The 14,299-nt window shown below is 38.9% G+C and overlaps 1 protein-coding gene across 1 annotated transcript; it reads right to left on the bottom strand.

Moving 5' to 3' along the window:
• Window positions 1–13,081: 13,081 nt before the first annotated feature.
• LOC122665578 lies at window positions 13,082–13,759 on the bottom strand. The gene is made up of 2 exons (XM_043861733.1): window positions 13,460–13,759; window positions 13,082–13,195 (listed from the first exon to the last, which is right to left on the bottom strand). The coding sequence occupies exons 1-2, from the start codon at window positions 13,757–13,759 to the stop codon at window positions 13,082–13,084; spliced, it is 414 nt and encodes a 137-aa protein (XP_043717668.1).
• Between the last annotated feature and the right edge of the window lie 540 nt (window positions 13,760–14,299).

The following is a 14,299-nucleotide window of genomic DNA, read 5'->3' as shown; positions in this document are numbered from 1 at the left end:
TTTTACATGATCTTACGTTTGGGTGCAGGAAACACATGACCGGTTAGCGTTTTTTTTCAATAACCTATTATATAGGAGATTAGATTTTGCTACTACTTGATAAAATCTAGAGTTTCTATCCCCTTGACATATGTATTGAGTTTTGGAATTTTTTAGTCCTGTAGAAACTTTTTAGGGGCAACTCCAACTCATTCAATTGAATTATACTATCCTTTTAATAGGATTTTGCCCCTGCAATTCAGCTAGTTTAGCTCAAATTGTGACTTGATAATTAAAACAATTTAAAGTAATTTACATAATTTAAATCAACTGCAAAAACATTTAGAGAGTATATGTAGAATGCAAGGATAAACCAATTAGTGTTTGTGTTTTTTTTTTATCAGTTTAGTATGATAATCAGTTCAATAGTATATTGGGTCTAATCGGTTTTAATCAGTTCAAAACTTATGGTTAAACGGTTTCACTTAAAACCAAGATTGAACCATTTAATAAATTGCTTCATTTCTTAATACCAAAATTGAACTGTTTTAGAAACAATTTTCTGCTTCTGAACTTTTGATTGAAACGATTCGATTTGATTTCAATAAACAATTTCGGTTTGCATTTCGCACCATATTACTTCTAAATAAATGAGATTAAACTGTTTGTAACCAAACTGGCAGTTACAACATACACTTGTAACCTCTTTTCTCTTTTTTGACATTGTTAAATACACAAACCACATGCCAATACTCAAAAGGTTAACCAATATTTAGGATTGCAGAATTTTATACAAAACTAGGTATACTTGACACAATTGATCCAAGAGTTGGGGTTTGACATTGAACGACTTATGCGGCTCTACTGTGATAACAGAACACTTATAAGCATTGCTCAACATGACAGAACAAAGCATATCAAAGTAGACTGGCACTTCAAAAGGAGTTGATAGACTGACTTCGTTTCCGGTCATATCACTTTCAGCATTTTTAATGAGGTCATTTTTGTCATTTTCTTACCCATTCTCCTCCCCTCCCCCTTGCCATCTTTGTTTCAGAATTGAAACCTCCTCAACCATTGCCCATGATGGAGCTTCCCTTCCTCTCTGCATCTCGCTGACAAGCACCACCGCTTCCTCCTCCAAAGACTCCCCTTCTTCGACATCTATCAAAGTGTTTTTCCCCCCATTTTTTCTCTTTCCTTCACCGCCCCCTTCATCCCCTTCGTACCTTTCCCCCATCCCAATTCCGAAACTCCTTTATATAATTTGGAAAAATGTTCTCAGTGCCGGGGGCGTAGGCTATGCCCAGACACATGGGGGTGGGTGCCATGACCACTCTGCCCCCCTAAGTGGCAGGCACATGTGTCTAGGCGCAGCCTGCGTTGCGACACAGAGAACATGAGCCCATATAATTTATAAACCAACTTTCTACCAATTTTGGTTTCATTCGGTGAACTTGGTTGTGGAGAGACGTGCCTTTCTCTTCTGCCATGCCTAGAGGACTGGGCGATTCTCTGTAGAGATGACATATGGCCAATGAACACACCACCAAGCACCATAGATTCTTAATTCGCTGCTTACCCACGAGGAAACAATTTCTAAGCAGTGAAGCTCCAACCTTCATTCAGAAGGGCGTCGTCTCTTGCTTTATACTATTTGTGGCATTTATTCTCGGAAAATTATCTCCTCCAGTTCCCTGCCCGGCCCAGTTCCCTAGTTCCTCTAATAGGGGGTGGTGGACCCCACCCAAGCAGAGTGTTCAGGCAGGGGTAGGGTGGTCATTCCAGCCCCCTTGTCGGAGAATTGGAGAACTGGCCGTGCAGGGAACTGGAGGGGATAAAACCTCACCAATTAACCATCTTTTCTTGACGTTCTATTGTTTCGATGTAAAATTTTCATACGTAAAATTTTATGTCAAAAAATTTCCATGTAAAATTTTCCATGTTTGTTTTTTATTTATTTTACATTGTAAAATTATTTAAGATAATTACATAATATGCCATTATCCCAAAATTGAATTAGGCCACCCATAATATTGTAAAAACAATGTATTCACATAGGGCACACAAATACATAAGCTTTATGAGATCCATCTAAGGTAACAAAATTTCCAACATGAGATAAGACATACTTTCGTAAATTCTAGAAAAATGTTATAATTTCTTAATAATCATTTTTTTCTAGACCCATAAGGTAGGCAACTCTAAATTGATAATTTTGAGAAGGGAAAAGACTCTATGAATATAAGGTGTAAGAAACATCCACTCGCATTTGATTTTTTTTTTTTAACAATTTTTTCTCTCAAGATATTTAATTAAAAAAAATCCATGTACATAGTTATTACCCACACCTCATGTTCAGAGAGCCCATTCTCTTTTGAAAATTATAATCTATATCAAGCGAAGCTTAACGTTGGTAAATGCTTTGATCATTTATCAAGATTTACTAATTCTGACTTGAGAATTTAAAGCTGTATCTTAAATAATGTCCTATATGCATGAGGAACTGAATTTTGCTTTTGCTGGATGTTGAAGTGATGCATATGGTATTTACCTAAAAAAAAGAAGTGATGCTTATGATCATGGTGATTAAAGAATAATTTAAACATGGAAAGATTGATGAGTCATAAAACTATTTTGGAGTCTAGAGAAAAATGTGGTAGACATTACATGTGAGCTCAGAAAAGCAAAACAAAAATTATTTGGCTAAACGAGTATCTGAAATGGGGAAAAAAAGGAGTAAACAGAATTTGTCCTTAGAAATCAGTAAATCAGAGTGTCCATGAGAAATAACAAAAATTACGCTTTGTAGAAGCCCTCTAGCTTTTGCTTCTATATAATTATTTGTGATAATAGTGTCAAGTTCAACCAAAACAAAAAGTCTATTAATCAAAACTCCAAACACCCATCTTGCTTTGCTCAGCTCTCTATAGTGTCTTACATATATTCAAATTGGATTTTTTAGATCATGAATTATTAAATTGCCAAGAGGAATAGATGCAATGACAATGTTGCTTAAAATGCAAGATCCAAAAATTGCAATAACAATTAATTGAGAGAGGCGGGAGATGGAGCGTGAACAAGGGATGAGAGGTGAAAGGTGGGAGAGGGGGGCGGGAACAGGGGATGAGAGAGGTGGGAGATGGGGGTGGGAGTTGTGTATTCAAGGAAGATGAGAGGTGGGAGTAGAGGTTTTTTTTTTTTGGTAAGTGGGGATTGTGCGTGTGAGAGGTTAATAGGGAAGGTAGGTTTAATTTGATGTATAAAGGCAAAAACTGGAAATAAAAAAAAAACTTAATTAACTAGTTCAGGGTTATCTAGATTTTAGGCATCCCAAACATAATATTTGAAACGTTGAGAACCTTAACTGTAATTTCTTGAAACGTCAGGGACCTTAAGTGTTATTTACCTAAAAGAAAAAAAAAAATGAAAGAATGAGAAGAAATAACATGAAGAAGACAGGGTCAAGTTCAGCCGAGCCGAGCTCCGTTTGAAGCCTCAACCCTAACCCGGACCAGCCAGGCCTTAACTCAGGGCCAGAAATTCCTAAACCTAATCCACCCTAGGGCCAAGATATCTCAAGCCAGGTCCTGTTTGGGCTCAAGGGGGTGTCCGGGCACGCTCAGGCATCAGGTTTAAACTTGCACCCCATGTTGTGGGCTTTAAAACGTGATATCCTTGTTAAAGCAGTCCTCTTCGCTAACATATCTGCTACCCCATTAATCTCTCTGAAACAATGGGTTATCCTCCACACCACCTTTGCAAGGTAGCCACTGTAAAACCTCCATCTCTGCTGAAATTCCTAAGGAAGAGAATTATTGTCCACACAACTCACCAACGCAGCCGAATCGCTTTCAATCCACAAATACTCCACCTGCAGTCGTATCGCCTGTTGCATGCCATTGAGTAGACCCTCAATTTCCGCCCTGAAGTTTGATCCCACACCTATGCAATAAGCAAAGCAGCATCTAGATCGCCCATTATGATCTCTTAGAATTCCTCCAGCTCCTGATCGCCCTAGATTTCCAATAGAGCACCCATCTGTGTTAAGTTTGACCCATCCCTGAGCTGGAGGCTGCCAAAAAAGTTCGAAAATCAGCCTTCCAGGTTGTCGATTAACCTTGAGAGAAAGCTTCGTTGATAGCAGTAGGTCAGCCACCGTAGATATTTGCACCGGTTCCAAAGTTGAAACATCGATTAAGTCCTTCCAAATACCTTTTAACACTGCTGTTTGATTGCGTTGCACATTCTCGAACCTCCGCCTATTTCGTTCCATCCAAATGTGGTATGGCACTAGTATGACCAACGCTGGCCATATTTTTTAGAGCACCACACATGCCTTTTTCCTCCTCCACCATGAGAGCACCACACAAGACATTGATTTAGCATTGATGATCTTGTTTATTTTAGTTTGCATAGATTGAAATTTGACAGTATTTGGAGTTTTAAGATGATTCTAATTTTTAGTTTTGAATTTTCAAGGGTTATAATAAAGACTTAGTAGTTACTTTTATCTTTACTTGTGGTGCCACCAGCTCACTGAACCATAGATTTTTAGATCCTAATGAGATTTATTATTAATTAAGACTTCCGCTGTATTTATTCTAAGACTTGATAATGTGAAATGATCTTTTCAGATGATTGGTGGTTTATCATTGTTTACGATCATAACCCGTATTTCGATCTTGGTTATCAGGATGATCCATACTCCTAAGGTGGGTTTTGGGGCGTTATAGCTTTGGTATCAGAGCAGTGGTTTGGGGTTGAACTTTGATCTATAAAACCACATGAGAATTATTGGAGATTGGTTTAGTTAATCTTGAACTTAGAAACTGGTGAGATAGGATTTTGAGAACTTAGAGACATTACACCTAGGATTGAACTATTAACCCTAAGGAAGTTTGTCTTGACTTTGTATGTATTAGAATTTTGGCATGGAGATGATTTAATATTTCGAACTAATGTGCACCTATTATTGGTAGGTCCAATGCCTCCCCGTAGACAACCGCCTCCACCACCACCAGATGAGAACGCCACATCACCTCAAGATGCCCTACCACCACCACCACCTTTGGCAGCTGGGGTTACTCAGCAAGATTTTATGGGAGCATTCATAACATTTATGAACTTTTTGCAGCAACAGGCCGCAACTGGAGGTAATTAGACGCAACAATTTCAACAAAATGCACGAAGAGCAGATTAGACTGGAAGGGTCATAGAACGATTTAAGAAGCTGGGGCCACTTGCTTTCAAGGGAGTGGGACCCGACCCTGGATGGCCATCTGTTTGGGTTGAAGAGATGGAGAAGATTTTTGATGTGATGGAATGCATAGATCCTCAAAAAGTTATGTGTGCTACTTTCATGTTGAGGGAGGAAGCTTATAACAGGTGGAAGACTACCAAATAGATTTTAATAGCTGAGAACCTGGTGATTACTTGGGCAAGGTTTGTAGAGGTTTTCTACAAGAACTACTTCCCTGAAAGCCTAAGAGAGAGAAAAGAAGTTGAATTTTTACATTTGACCCAGGGGTTAGACTCAGTGATGGCTTACAAAAAGAAATTTGAAGAATTGCCATAGTTTGCACCAGACCACATCGATACTGATGCCAAAAAGGCAAAGAAATTTTTGAGAGGGTTAAAGCCCCAATTGAAGGGAGCGATCATAGTACTGGAGTTGAAATCATATATTGAGGTACTACACAAAGCACTTATCCTAGAGGAGAGTCTAAGGGACACCACTCAGGGTAGTACTAGCAAGGTACAAAGGAAGAGGCTCATGGAGATACAACACTCTAGGGATGACAGACCCTAAAGGCATCAGAAGACGCATCAGGAGCAAACACCTCAGACTACTTGTCAGAATTGTGGGAAGTACCATAATGGATCATGCAGACAGGGAGCAGATCATTGCTTTAGATATAGAGGAAAAGGCCATATAGCAAAAAATTGTGCTACACCTCCAGCTCAGAATGTGCCACAAAATGAAAAGCAGACTGCTTCGGGCACCCATGCTGCAAATGGCATTTCATAGGCCATCTTACTAGGGGCAGCCTACTCATCAGAGACAGCAGCAGCCCCCGAGGCAACAACAGAAGCATATACACCAGACTGCGCAGGCGGGCATGCACAAAAGACCTAGGCTAGAGTTTTTGCTCTGACGACAGAGGATGCTGAGGCTTCACCCACAGTGGTTACAGGTAAGCCTACATTTGAGGACTTGATTTATTGTATAAATTGATGATTAATTTGATTGATTGATGACTTGCATCCAAAACTGGAAAATGAAAACTAAAACCTAAAACATATTTTAGGTACACTGAACATTTCCACCATATCTGTCAATGTATTATTTGACTCGGGTCAACACACTCCTTTCTATCTAAATCATTTTCTAAGAAGATTAGTGTTGACCCTAAACCGTTAAGACCCTCCCTATAGGTGACCTTACCATCTGGAGAAAATTTGATTGTAAACACTGTTTTTGAGTCTTGTTTGGTTTAGATAGAGGGTAGAGATATGCCAGTAAACTTAATTCTTCTTGACATGGCAGACTTTGATGTCATACTGGCATGGATTGGTTATCTACTTTTCATGCTAGAATACAGTGCTATGAGAAGGAGATAGTTTTTAGACCTAAGGATGATAATGAATTCAAGTTTATTGGGTTGAGGACGGGTAAACATGCATCCCTTTGATATTTGCAGTACGTGCAAGGAGGTTACTCGCTCAAGGTTGCCATGGCTTTTTGGCTTCTCTAGTTGATTTCAAGGATGAAGAGCAGCAGTTGAAGGATGTCCATATCGTTAGAGACTTCCCAGATGTGTTTCCTGATGACCTTGTTGGGTTACCACCCGATAGAGAATTGGAGTTTGCCATTGATCTAGCACCTGGTACGGCACTGATCTCTAAAGCACCATACTAAATAGCACCATTAGAACTGAAAGAGTTGAAAGACCAATTGCAGGAGTTATTAGAGAAAGGGTATATCAGACCTAGTGTGTCTCCTTGGGGAGCACCAGTGTTATTTGTTAAGAAAAAGGATGGAACCTTAAGATTGCGCATTGACTATAGAGAATTGAACAAGGTGACCATCAAGAACAGATACCCTTTACTCAGGATCGATGACTTGTTCGATCAGTTGCAGGGTGCAAGTGTCTTTTCTAAAATTAACTTGAGATCTGGGTACCACCAGTTAAAGATCAAAGGAGAAGACATACCAAAAACTGCATTCAGAACTCGTTATGGCCGCTATGAGTTTATCGTTATGCCATTTGGATTGACTAATGCACCAGCTGCATTTATGGATTTGATGAATATGGTATTCCATGACTTCTTGGATAAATTTGTTATTGTATTTATAGATGATATCTTAATATATTCCAAGAATAAGAACATCATGAGGAACATTTAAGGGTTGTACTGTAGAGACTCAGAGAAAAGCAATTATATGCCAAGTTGAGCAAGTGTGATTTTTGGCTTGACCAAGTTGTATTTTTGGGTCATGTTATATCATCTAGTGGGATTTCAGTTGATCCTACTAAAGTCAAGACGGTTATAGATTGGGCCAGACCGACCACAATGACTGAGATCAGAAGTTTTTTGGGCTTGGCTGGTTATTACAGAAGATTTATTGAAGGCTTCTCCAATATTGCTATACCTTTAACCGGACTTACCAGGAAGGGTGTGAAATTTAATTGGTCAGAGGAATACGAGAAAATTTTCCAAGAATTGAAGCATAGATTGGTGACGACATTAGTATTGACTATACTAGTAGGAACTAGAGGGATGGTTATTTACAGTGATCCTTCACACAAAGGTTTGGGTTGCGTGCTTATGCAACATGGCAAGGTTGTAGCCTAAGCTTTGAGGCAGTTGAAAGATCATGAGAAGAACTATCCCACACATGATTTAGAATTGACAGTGGTGGTGTTTGCACTCAAATTTTGGCGGCATTACTTGTATGGTGAGAAGTGTGAGATTTACACAGATCACAAGAGCTTGAAGTATTTCTTCACCTAGAAAGAACTAAATATGAGACAAAGATGGTGGTTAGAGCTAATAAAGGACTATGATAGTGACATTCACTACCACCCGGGGAAGGCGAATGTGGTTGCGGATGCATTGAGCAGAAAATCACAAGGACTTATAGCAGCCATTTTGACTGAGTAGATACGTCTTCAGGAGGACATCAGGAGCCTGGAACTAGATTTGATTGTCAGTTGTCCCGCAACATTATTTTCCAAATTGACTTTCCAACCATCATTGATTGACCAGATTAAATTAGCTCAGACTATAGACCCTTACATGGTGAAGATCAGAGGTGAAATCCAGGTAGGGAAACAAACACTGTTCCAATTAACAGAGGACGAAGTTGTGATGTATGCCACTCGCTTGTGTATACCAGATGACATTAAGTTAAGGGAGTTAATTTTGAAGGAGACCCATTATTCTCCTTACACCATTCATCAGGGCGGTACCAAGATGTACTGGGATCTAAAGAAACATTATTGGTGGAACAATATATAGAGAAAAATTGCTCTGTATGTGGAAAAATGTTTGATTTATCAGTAAGTGAAAGCTGAGCATCAGAGACCATCAGGATTGTTGCATCGATTGAAAATTCCATAGTGGAAATGGGAACATATAAGCATGGACTTTGTCACTGCACTGCCGAAGACCCCTAAGGAACATGATTCAGTTTGGGTAGTGGTAGATCATCTAACCAAGTCGGCACATTTTATTGCTTACTCTATGAAGTATTCTTTGGAGAAGTTGAGTCAGTTGTATATTGATGTGATAGTCAAACTTCATAGAGTGCTAGTTTCAATAGTGTCAGACTGAGCCCAAGGTTCACGTCCAGATTTTAGAAGAGCCTACATGAAGGCTTGAGGACAAGACTGAAGTTTAGTACAACTTTTCACCCATAGACAAATGGACAAAAAGAGAGGGTGATCCAGATACTTGAAGACATGTTGAGAGCCTGTGCTCTAGACTTGAAAGGAAACTGAGAGAAACACTTGCCTCTAGTTGAATTTGCATACAGCAACAGTTTCCAAGCGACCATTGGTATGGCCCCATACGAAGCATTATATGGCAAGAAATGCCTATCTCCTCTTCACTGGAATGAGGTTGGTGAACGAAAAGTTATGGGACCAGAATTGATACAAGAAGCTCAGGAGAATATACAGCTCATACAGAAAAGAATCAAGGTAGCACAAGACATACAGAAGATCCACGCCGACACAAAAAGGAAGGAGTTGGAATTCAATGTGGGAGACAGTGTTTTCTTGAAGATTGCACCAATGAAGGGCGTAGTAAGCTTTAACAAGAAAGGAAAGCTTAGCCCTAGATTCATTGGTCCGTTTGAGATTTTGTAGAGGGACGGACCAATAGCTTACCAACTTGCATTACCTCCAACTTTAGCCGGAGTACATGATGTCTTTCACATCTCATTACTCAAGAAATACATTGTAGACCCATACTCCTAGGGTGGGTTTTGGGGCGTTACATTAATAGTGCGAGGCACTTGATCAGAGGGATGCCCCATTTGTCAATGCCATAAATGAGCCTTCTCAAGTTTATCTTGTTGAGCAACAAACGCTCCTTTTGATAGATCCAACAAGTAAAGCCCTTGATAAAAACGACCTTCACCAATTGTCCTCCCAGTGATTCTGTCCTGAAAGATTACTTTATTTGGAAAAAAATTGACATTACACTTTAATCTTTAGTAAGGTTACTAATAGACAATAAATTTGATGCAAGAGCTCGAGGGAACGAATAAGACATCAGTAATGGCAGAAAAACTATAAGTTTTCCAATTCCCTCAACCGCTACTCGATTACCATTGGCCACGGTAATGGGAGGTCGAGTATGATTAGTTATGATATCAAACAGGTAATTTTTAGAATAGCAAATGTGATCTGTGGCACCCGAATCAACAATAAAATAATTTTGAGACAACGTAGAGAGGACAAATGTATTACCAGATGTCTGAACAATACTGCTGGAATAAAAAATTGGCTGGAAAGTACTGTTATGTTGTAAGAATTGTTGATGTTGGTGTGCAATTTTTCCCAGAGAATCCTGAAAATCGGTCACACTAGCTTGTGCAACATCTTTGGTGGATTTTGCCCCTTAATTTTGTTGAGACGAAGATGTGGAAACAAGATCCATCACCTGTCTTTGGTGTGACCATCCTTATTACAATGATAATAAACACAAGAACCGGATCCACGTCCTATCTCCCTGCCTCTTGTAGAGTAAGATCGCCCACCATTGTCAATGTGAGAATTACTATTGGCAACATGTGCAGTGTTTTCTACAGTTCCTCCTCCACTTATGGATTCAGAGTGCATTACCCTACGTCTAGTTTCTTCTCTCTGTATGGTCGCACAAATAGTAATAAAATTTGGAAGAATAGGACTCATAAGAATCTTCCTTTAAGGTCTTCATACTCAGGCCCAAAGCTGACCAATAGTTGGAAAATTTTATCCTGTTCTTCACGCTGAGTATAGGTGTCTACAGATTAGGCAGGTGGCCTATACAACCAAAATTCATCCCATTTTTTCTTTAGGTTACCAAAATGTTCAGTGAAAGTTTGATTTGGTGCTTGCTTGATATCTAAGATGCGGGCAGCATTATCGGCATGGCCATACATGTCATTTAATGATCCCATAGGGATTTAGATGTCTCAGCGTATGCAAATATTTCATATATTTGGGGTTCCATAGAATTAAAAAGCCATGACATAACCATGCTGTTAGTGGCAAGCCATTCAACATATTTAGTGTCACCACTATCAGGGGCCTTTATTTAGCCATTAACATACCCCAATTTTGATCTAGCTCCAAGAGCTATGGAATCAGCTCAAGACCAGGGTAGATAATTCAAACCATTCAACAAAAGACACGTGAGATGATTATGCATTTCAGCCCCACCATTTTTACCATTAACATCTGAACCAGTACTTGAATCACTCATGATAATAAAAGAGAAGGTGAAACAGAAACTTATTTGAGAAAGGAAGCAAACACGATGGCACAGAGAATGCACCGAAGTACAACCAATGACACCAAGGATGCACTGAATCAGTATGAGAAATCCAGATTGTACAACAACAGTGCACAACAGCACACCAAGAGCACTCACTTGTAGCACTCACCTCAGCACCGAGAATACATAGCACAAAGAGATCACAGAAGGAGACCGCACTGAGCACCAAGAAAACTTTTAGGGAAGGAGTAAGGATGTGAATACAGATTCAAAAAATTTCGTCATTCACAGATTCGATGAAGCTCTGATACCATGTTCATAATTCTCACACATACAAACGACAAATAAAGTTAATGTGGTTTGGCCATTGTTGCCTACTCTATGAAGAAAACCCCAGTTTTACTTATCGTCTTGGGGTGAGTTCATTGAGTTTAATAGGTTTTACAATAGAGACCTATATTAACACGATTGTTGTGATCATGGTTCTTGTGAATCACTAATTTATCTCCTACCATATAGGGATTATTTTATTTCATAACAAAAAAATCACAATCTGCCAACCTAATCTTATCTTCACGATCTTCACAGCTTGGCAACCTTATCAGATCAAAGCCTAGCAACTTGATCTGATCAACACCATTTGATTTTATTTTTGAGTTGAAAATATATTCATTGTGAATTCATTCGTTCAATCTATTGTCTTAAAATTCAGTAATCCCTTCTCTCAGTTTTGCAGTCGGGGAATATTGGTGATCCCTCAAGTCGTAGGTCACAACCAAAGCTTCAGAAATATCATGGCAACTTAATTAGTCTTCTTTTTCACCAATTTGTCGAGTACCCTAACCTCACAAAGACTATCTGGTGAACTACACAGTCGTGAGTCATGAATCCTGTGACTGAATACTTGAAAGGGAGAAGAACAACCCCTTTTATTTTCTCGTTTCTTTGTGAGAAATTCAAACAAAAACTGATTTTGAGAGAGTTGGCAAATCCATCCCTAATGATTCTTCAAGCCCTTATTCACCAAATGCAATCCAATGCTTCACAAGAAGAATAATCTCGTACTCATCTTAGTTAAAAAAATTACACACTCCAAAGTAAGAGAATCGCAGGGGACCACTGCTTTCCATCGGATTAGACCTCAAAATAGCATGAATCGAAGTACAACCCTATACAGGAGAGAGATCTGAAGTCATGGATGAGCGAGGAGAGAAGAAATCCTACGAGGTGAAGGAGAACAAGGAAAGAGACTAATAGGAATGAAACTCGTCGGTACAAGAGAAAGTTTTGAGAATAGGGCAACAGGAATGAAACCGGCTTGAGTGTCCATTTGTGAATCTCTTCTCGTCTTAGGGTAGTTAATATTGAGAATTCGGAGTGGCTTGAGCTGGAGACTAGGAATTCTAGAATAGGCTGCATTCTTAACCGCATTCCAAAAATTTGAGAATGGAATGTTTACCAAATAGCATTTCTTACAGTCCATAATGTATTCTTGATATAGAAGTATTCTTGATATAGAATGTATTCCCATTTTTATAATATAGAATGTTTTCTTAATTAAGAATGAGAACATTGTTTGGATAAATGTTTGTTTAAAATGCATTTTTGATTGTAGAATACGCAACCATTTCATCAAATACGTCATTGGTGAAATCTCTTTGGTTAAAATCCTAGCCATCACTATCTCACAAATAAAAATATAAAAATTTGAACGTATTAATTGACAATCTCATGCTATGACATGATCACCCCAACACTTCTGTTTTGCAGATGTTCCAACCTTACTAGGAAACCAAGCTTGCTGCCTCCTTACATACCGTCCATATGATCAAATGATTCCTCTTTTTATCAATTGGAAACCAACAAAGCATGTAGAGTATAAGAGGGCGAGTTTCCACCTTAAACATATAATTAAACAAAGAAAAATGCATTCCTCCCTCAAGCGAACAACTGAACAAACTACCTTCTAACAAAAATAAAGGAATTTGCAGTCATGAAATCCAAGCCAGCTCCTTAAAAATCAGGTTTGATAAACAATTATCATCATTTAGGCTCTTCCCAAATATCATTTTATGGATTAATAGCGGTTACTACTATGTGCTATATACATTCAATACAGTATAAAAGATCGAGAAAGGTACAAACTGGAAACAAAAGGCAATGTAAACATTTTAACAAACAACTCATAGGCAAAATTTTCACTTCTCGATGGAATGTCAGACTTCTGCAATCCAATAAAATTCAAATGATACATCTAACCCCATATTGATCTATACATTTTGATTGGGGTGCACACACACACACACACACACACACACACACACACACACACACACACACACACACACACACACACACACACACACACACACACACACACACACACACACACACACACACACACACAGAGAGAGAGAGAGAGAGAGAGAGAGAGAGAGAGAGAGAGAGAGAGAGAGAGAGAGAGAGAGAGAGAGCCATCACCTCTAACTCCAGTGTAGGTTCTATGCACATACACATCAATTGCAAGTTCCTTGGCTCTCACATCGAACTCTACAACAACAGCTCTATTGGGACGAGGCTCAGAATTAGAATCCAAAGATGAAGAAATTGAAATCAATTGATTCATCTCATTGCAGAGAGACACCAATCTGTCTTTCCTATGATTAGAGGCGATGATGAAGCAACCAGCCTTAGCAAGATCCAAGCAGAATTCACGATCAAGACCAGAAGAAGCGCCAATCACCATCATTGCCTTTCTGTCTAACCGACGACATGGCTCCAGATACATCTAAGAACATTCCAAGATTGTATCTCGTTTCAAAACGAAGTCCATTCCTAAGAACATTCCAAGATTGTAGAACGAGAATGCATAACAAACTATGTTCTTGGTGTTCCAGAACGCATTCTAATCCCACAATACTTTCTAAGAACGCATACCAAACACAGCCTAAATGTTTCAAAAGTAAAAAACCTTCAATGGAATCAATTACTACTACTCAGATAAACTGGGAAGAACTTGAATCTTCAAACAGAAGAACTAACCCAACAAACTATTCAATCGAAAGATGAAATTGCATATTTTGAAGAAAAATGAAAATTAAGGAATCAATTACATCTAAAAGCTCCTATTAAGGGGTTTCACCATCGTTGGTGTGATCATCATTGATAGAAGTAGCAGATAAGCATGAAGAAGAAATGGGAATAAAACTGCAGGTACGGTACGGTCTAATCCGCACCAGTCCAGTACAGGTCCGCAACAACAACTTGAAAATTAGCCCGCTATTTATTAATACGTTTGCCTGGATTGGTTTTCCTAGTGCAATCCAAA

Source organism: Telopea speciosissima, chromosome 6, assembly GCF_018873765.1.
Source record: "Telopea speciosissima isolate NSW1024214 ecotype Mountain lineage chromosome 6, Tspe_v1, whole genome shotgun sequence".
NCBI classification, from domain to species: domain Eukaryota; kingdom Viridiplantae; phylum Streptophyta; class Magnoliopsida; order Proteales; family Proteaceae; genus Telopea; species Telopea speciosissima.
Note: the sequence above shows the minus strand (reverse complement) of the source record. Positions and strands in the feature narration are given on the sequence as shown.

Bases quoted from the DNA above. Each gene is read 5' to 3' on its own strand.
- LOC122665578 (XM_043861733.1), bottom strand. From the start codon at position 13,759: ATGTATCTGGAGCCATGTCGTCGGTTAGACAGAAAGGCAATGATGGTG. The intron at 13,196-13,459 runs GTTAGAGGTGAT...ATTGGATTGCAG, and splicing joins TGCATAGAACCTACACTGGA to AAGTCTGACATTCCATCGAG.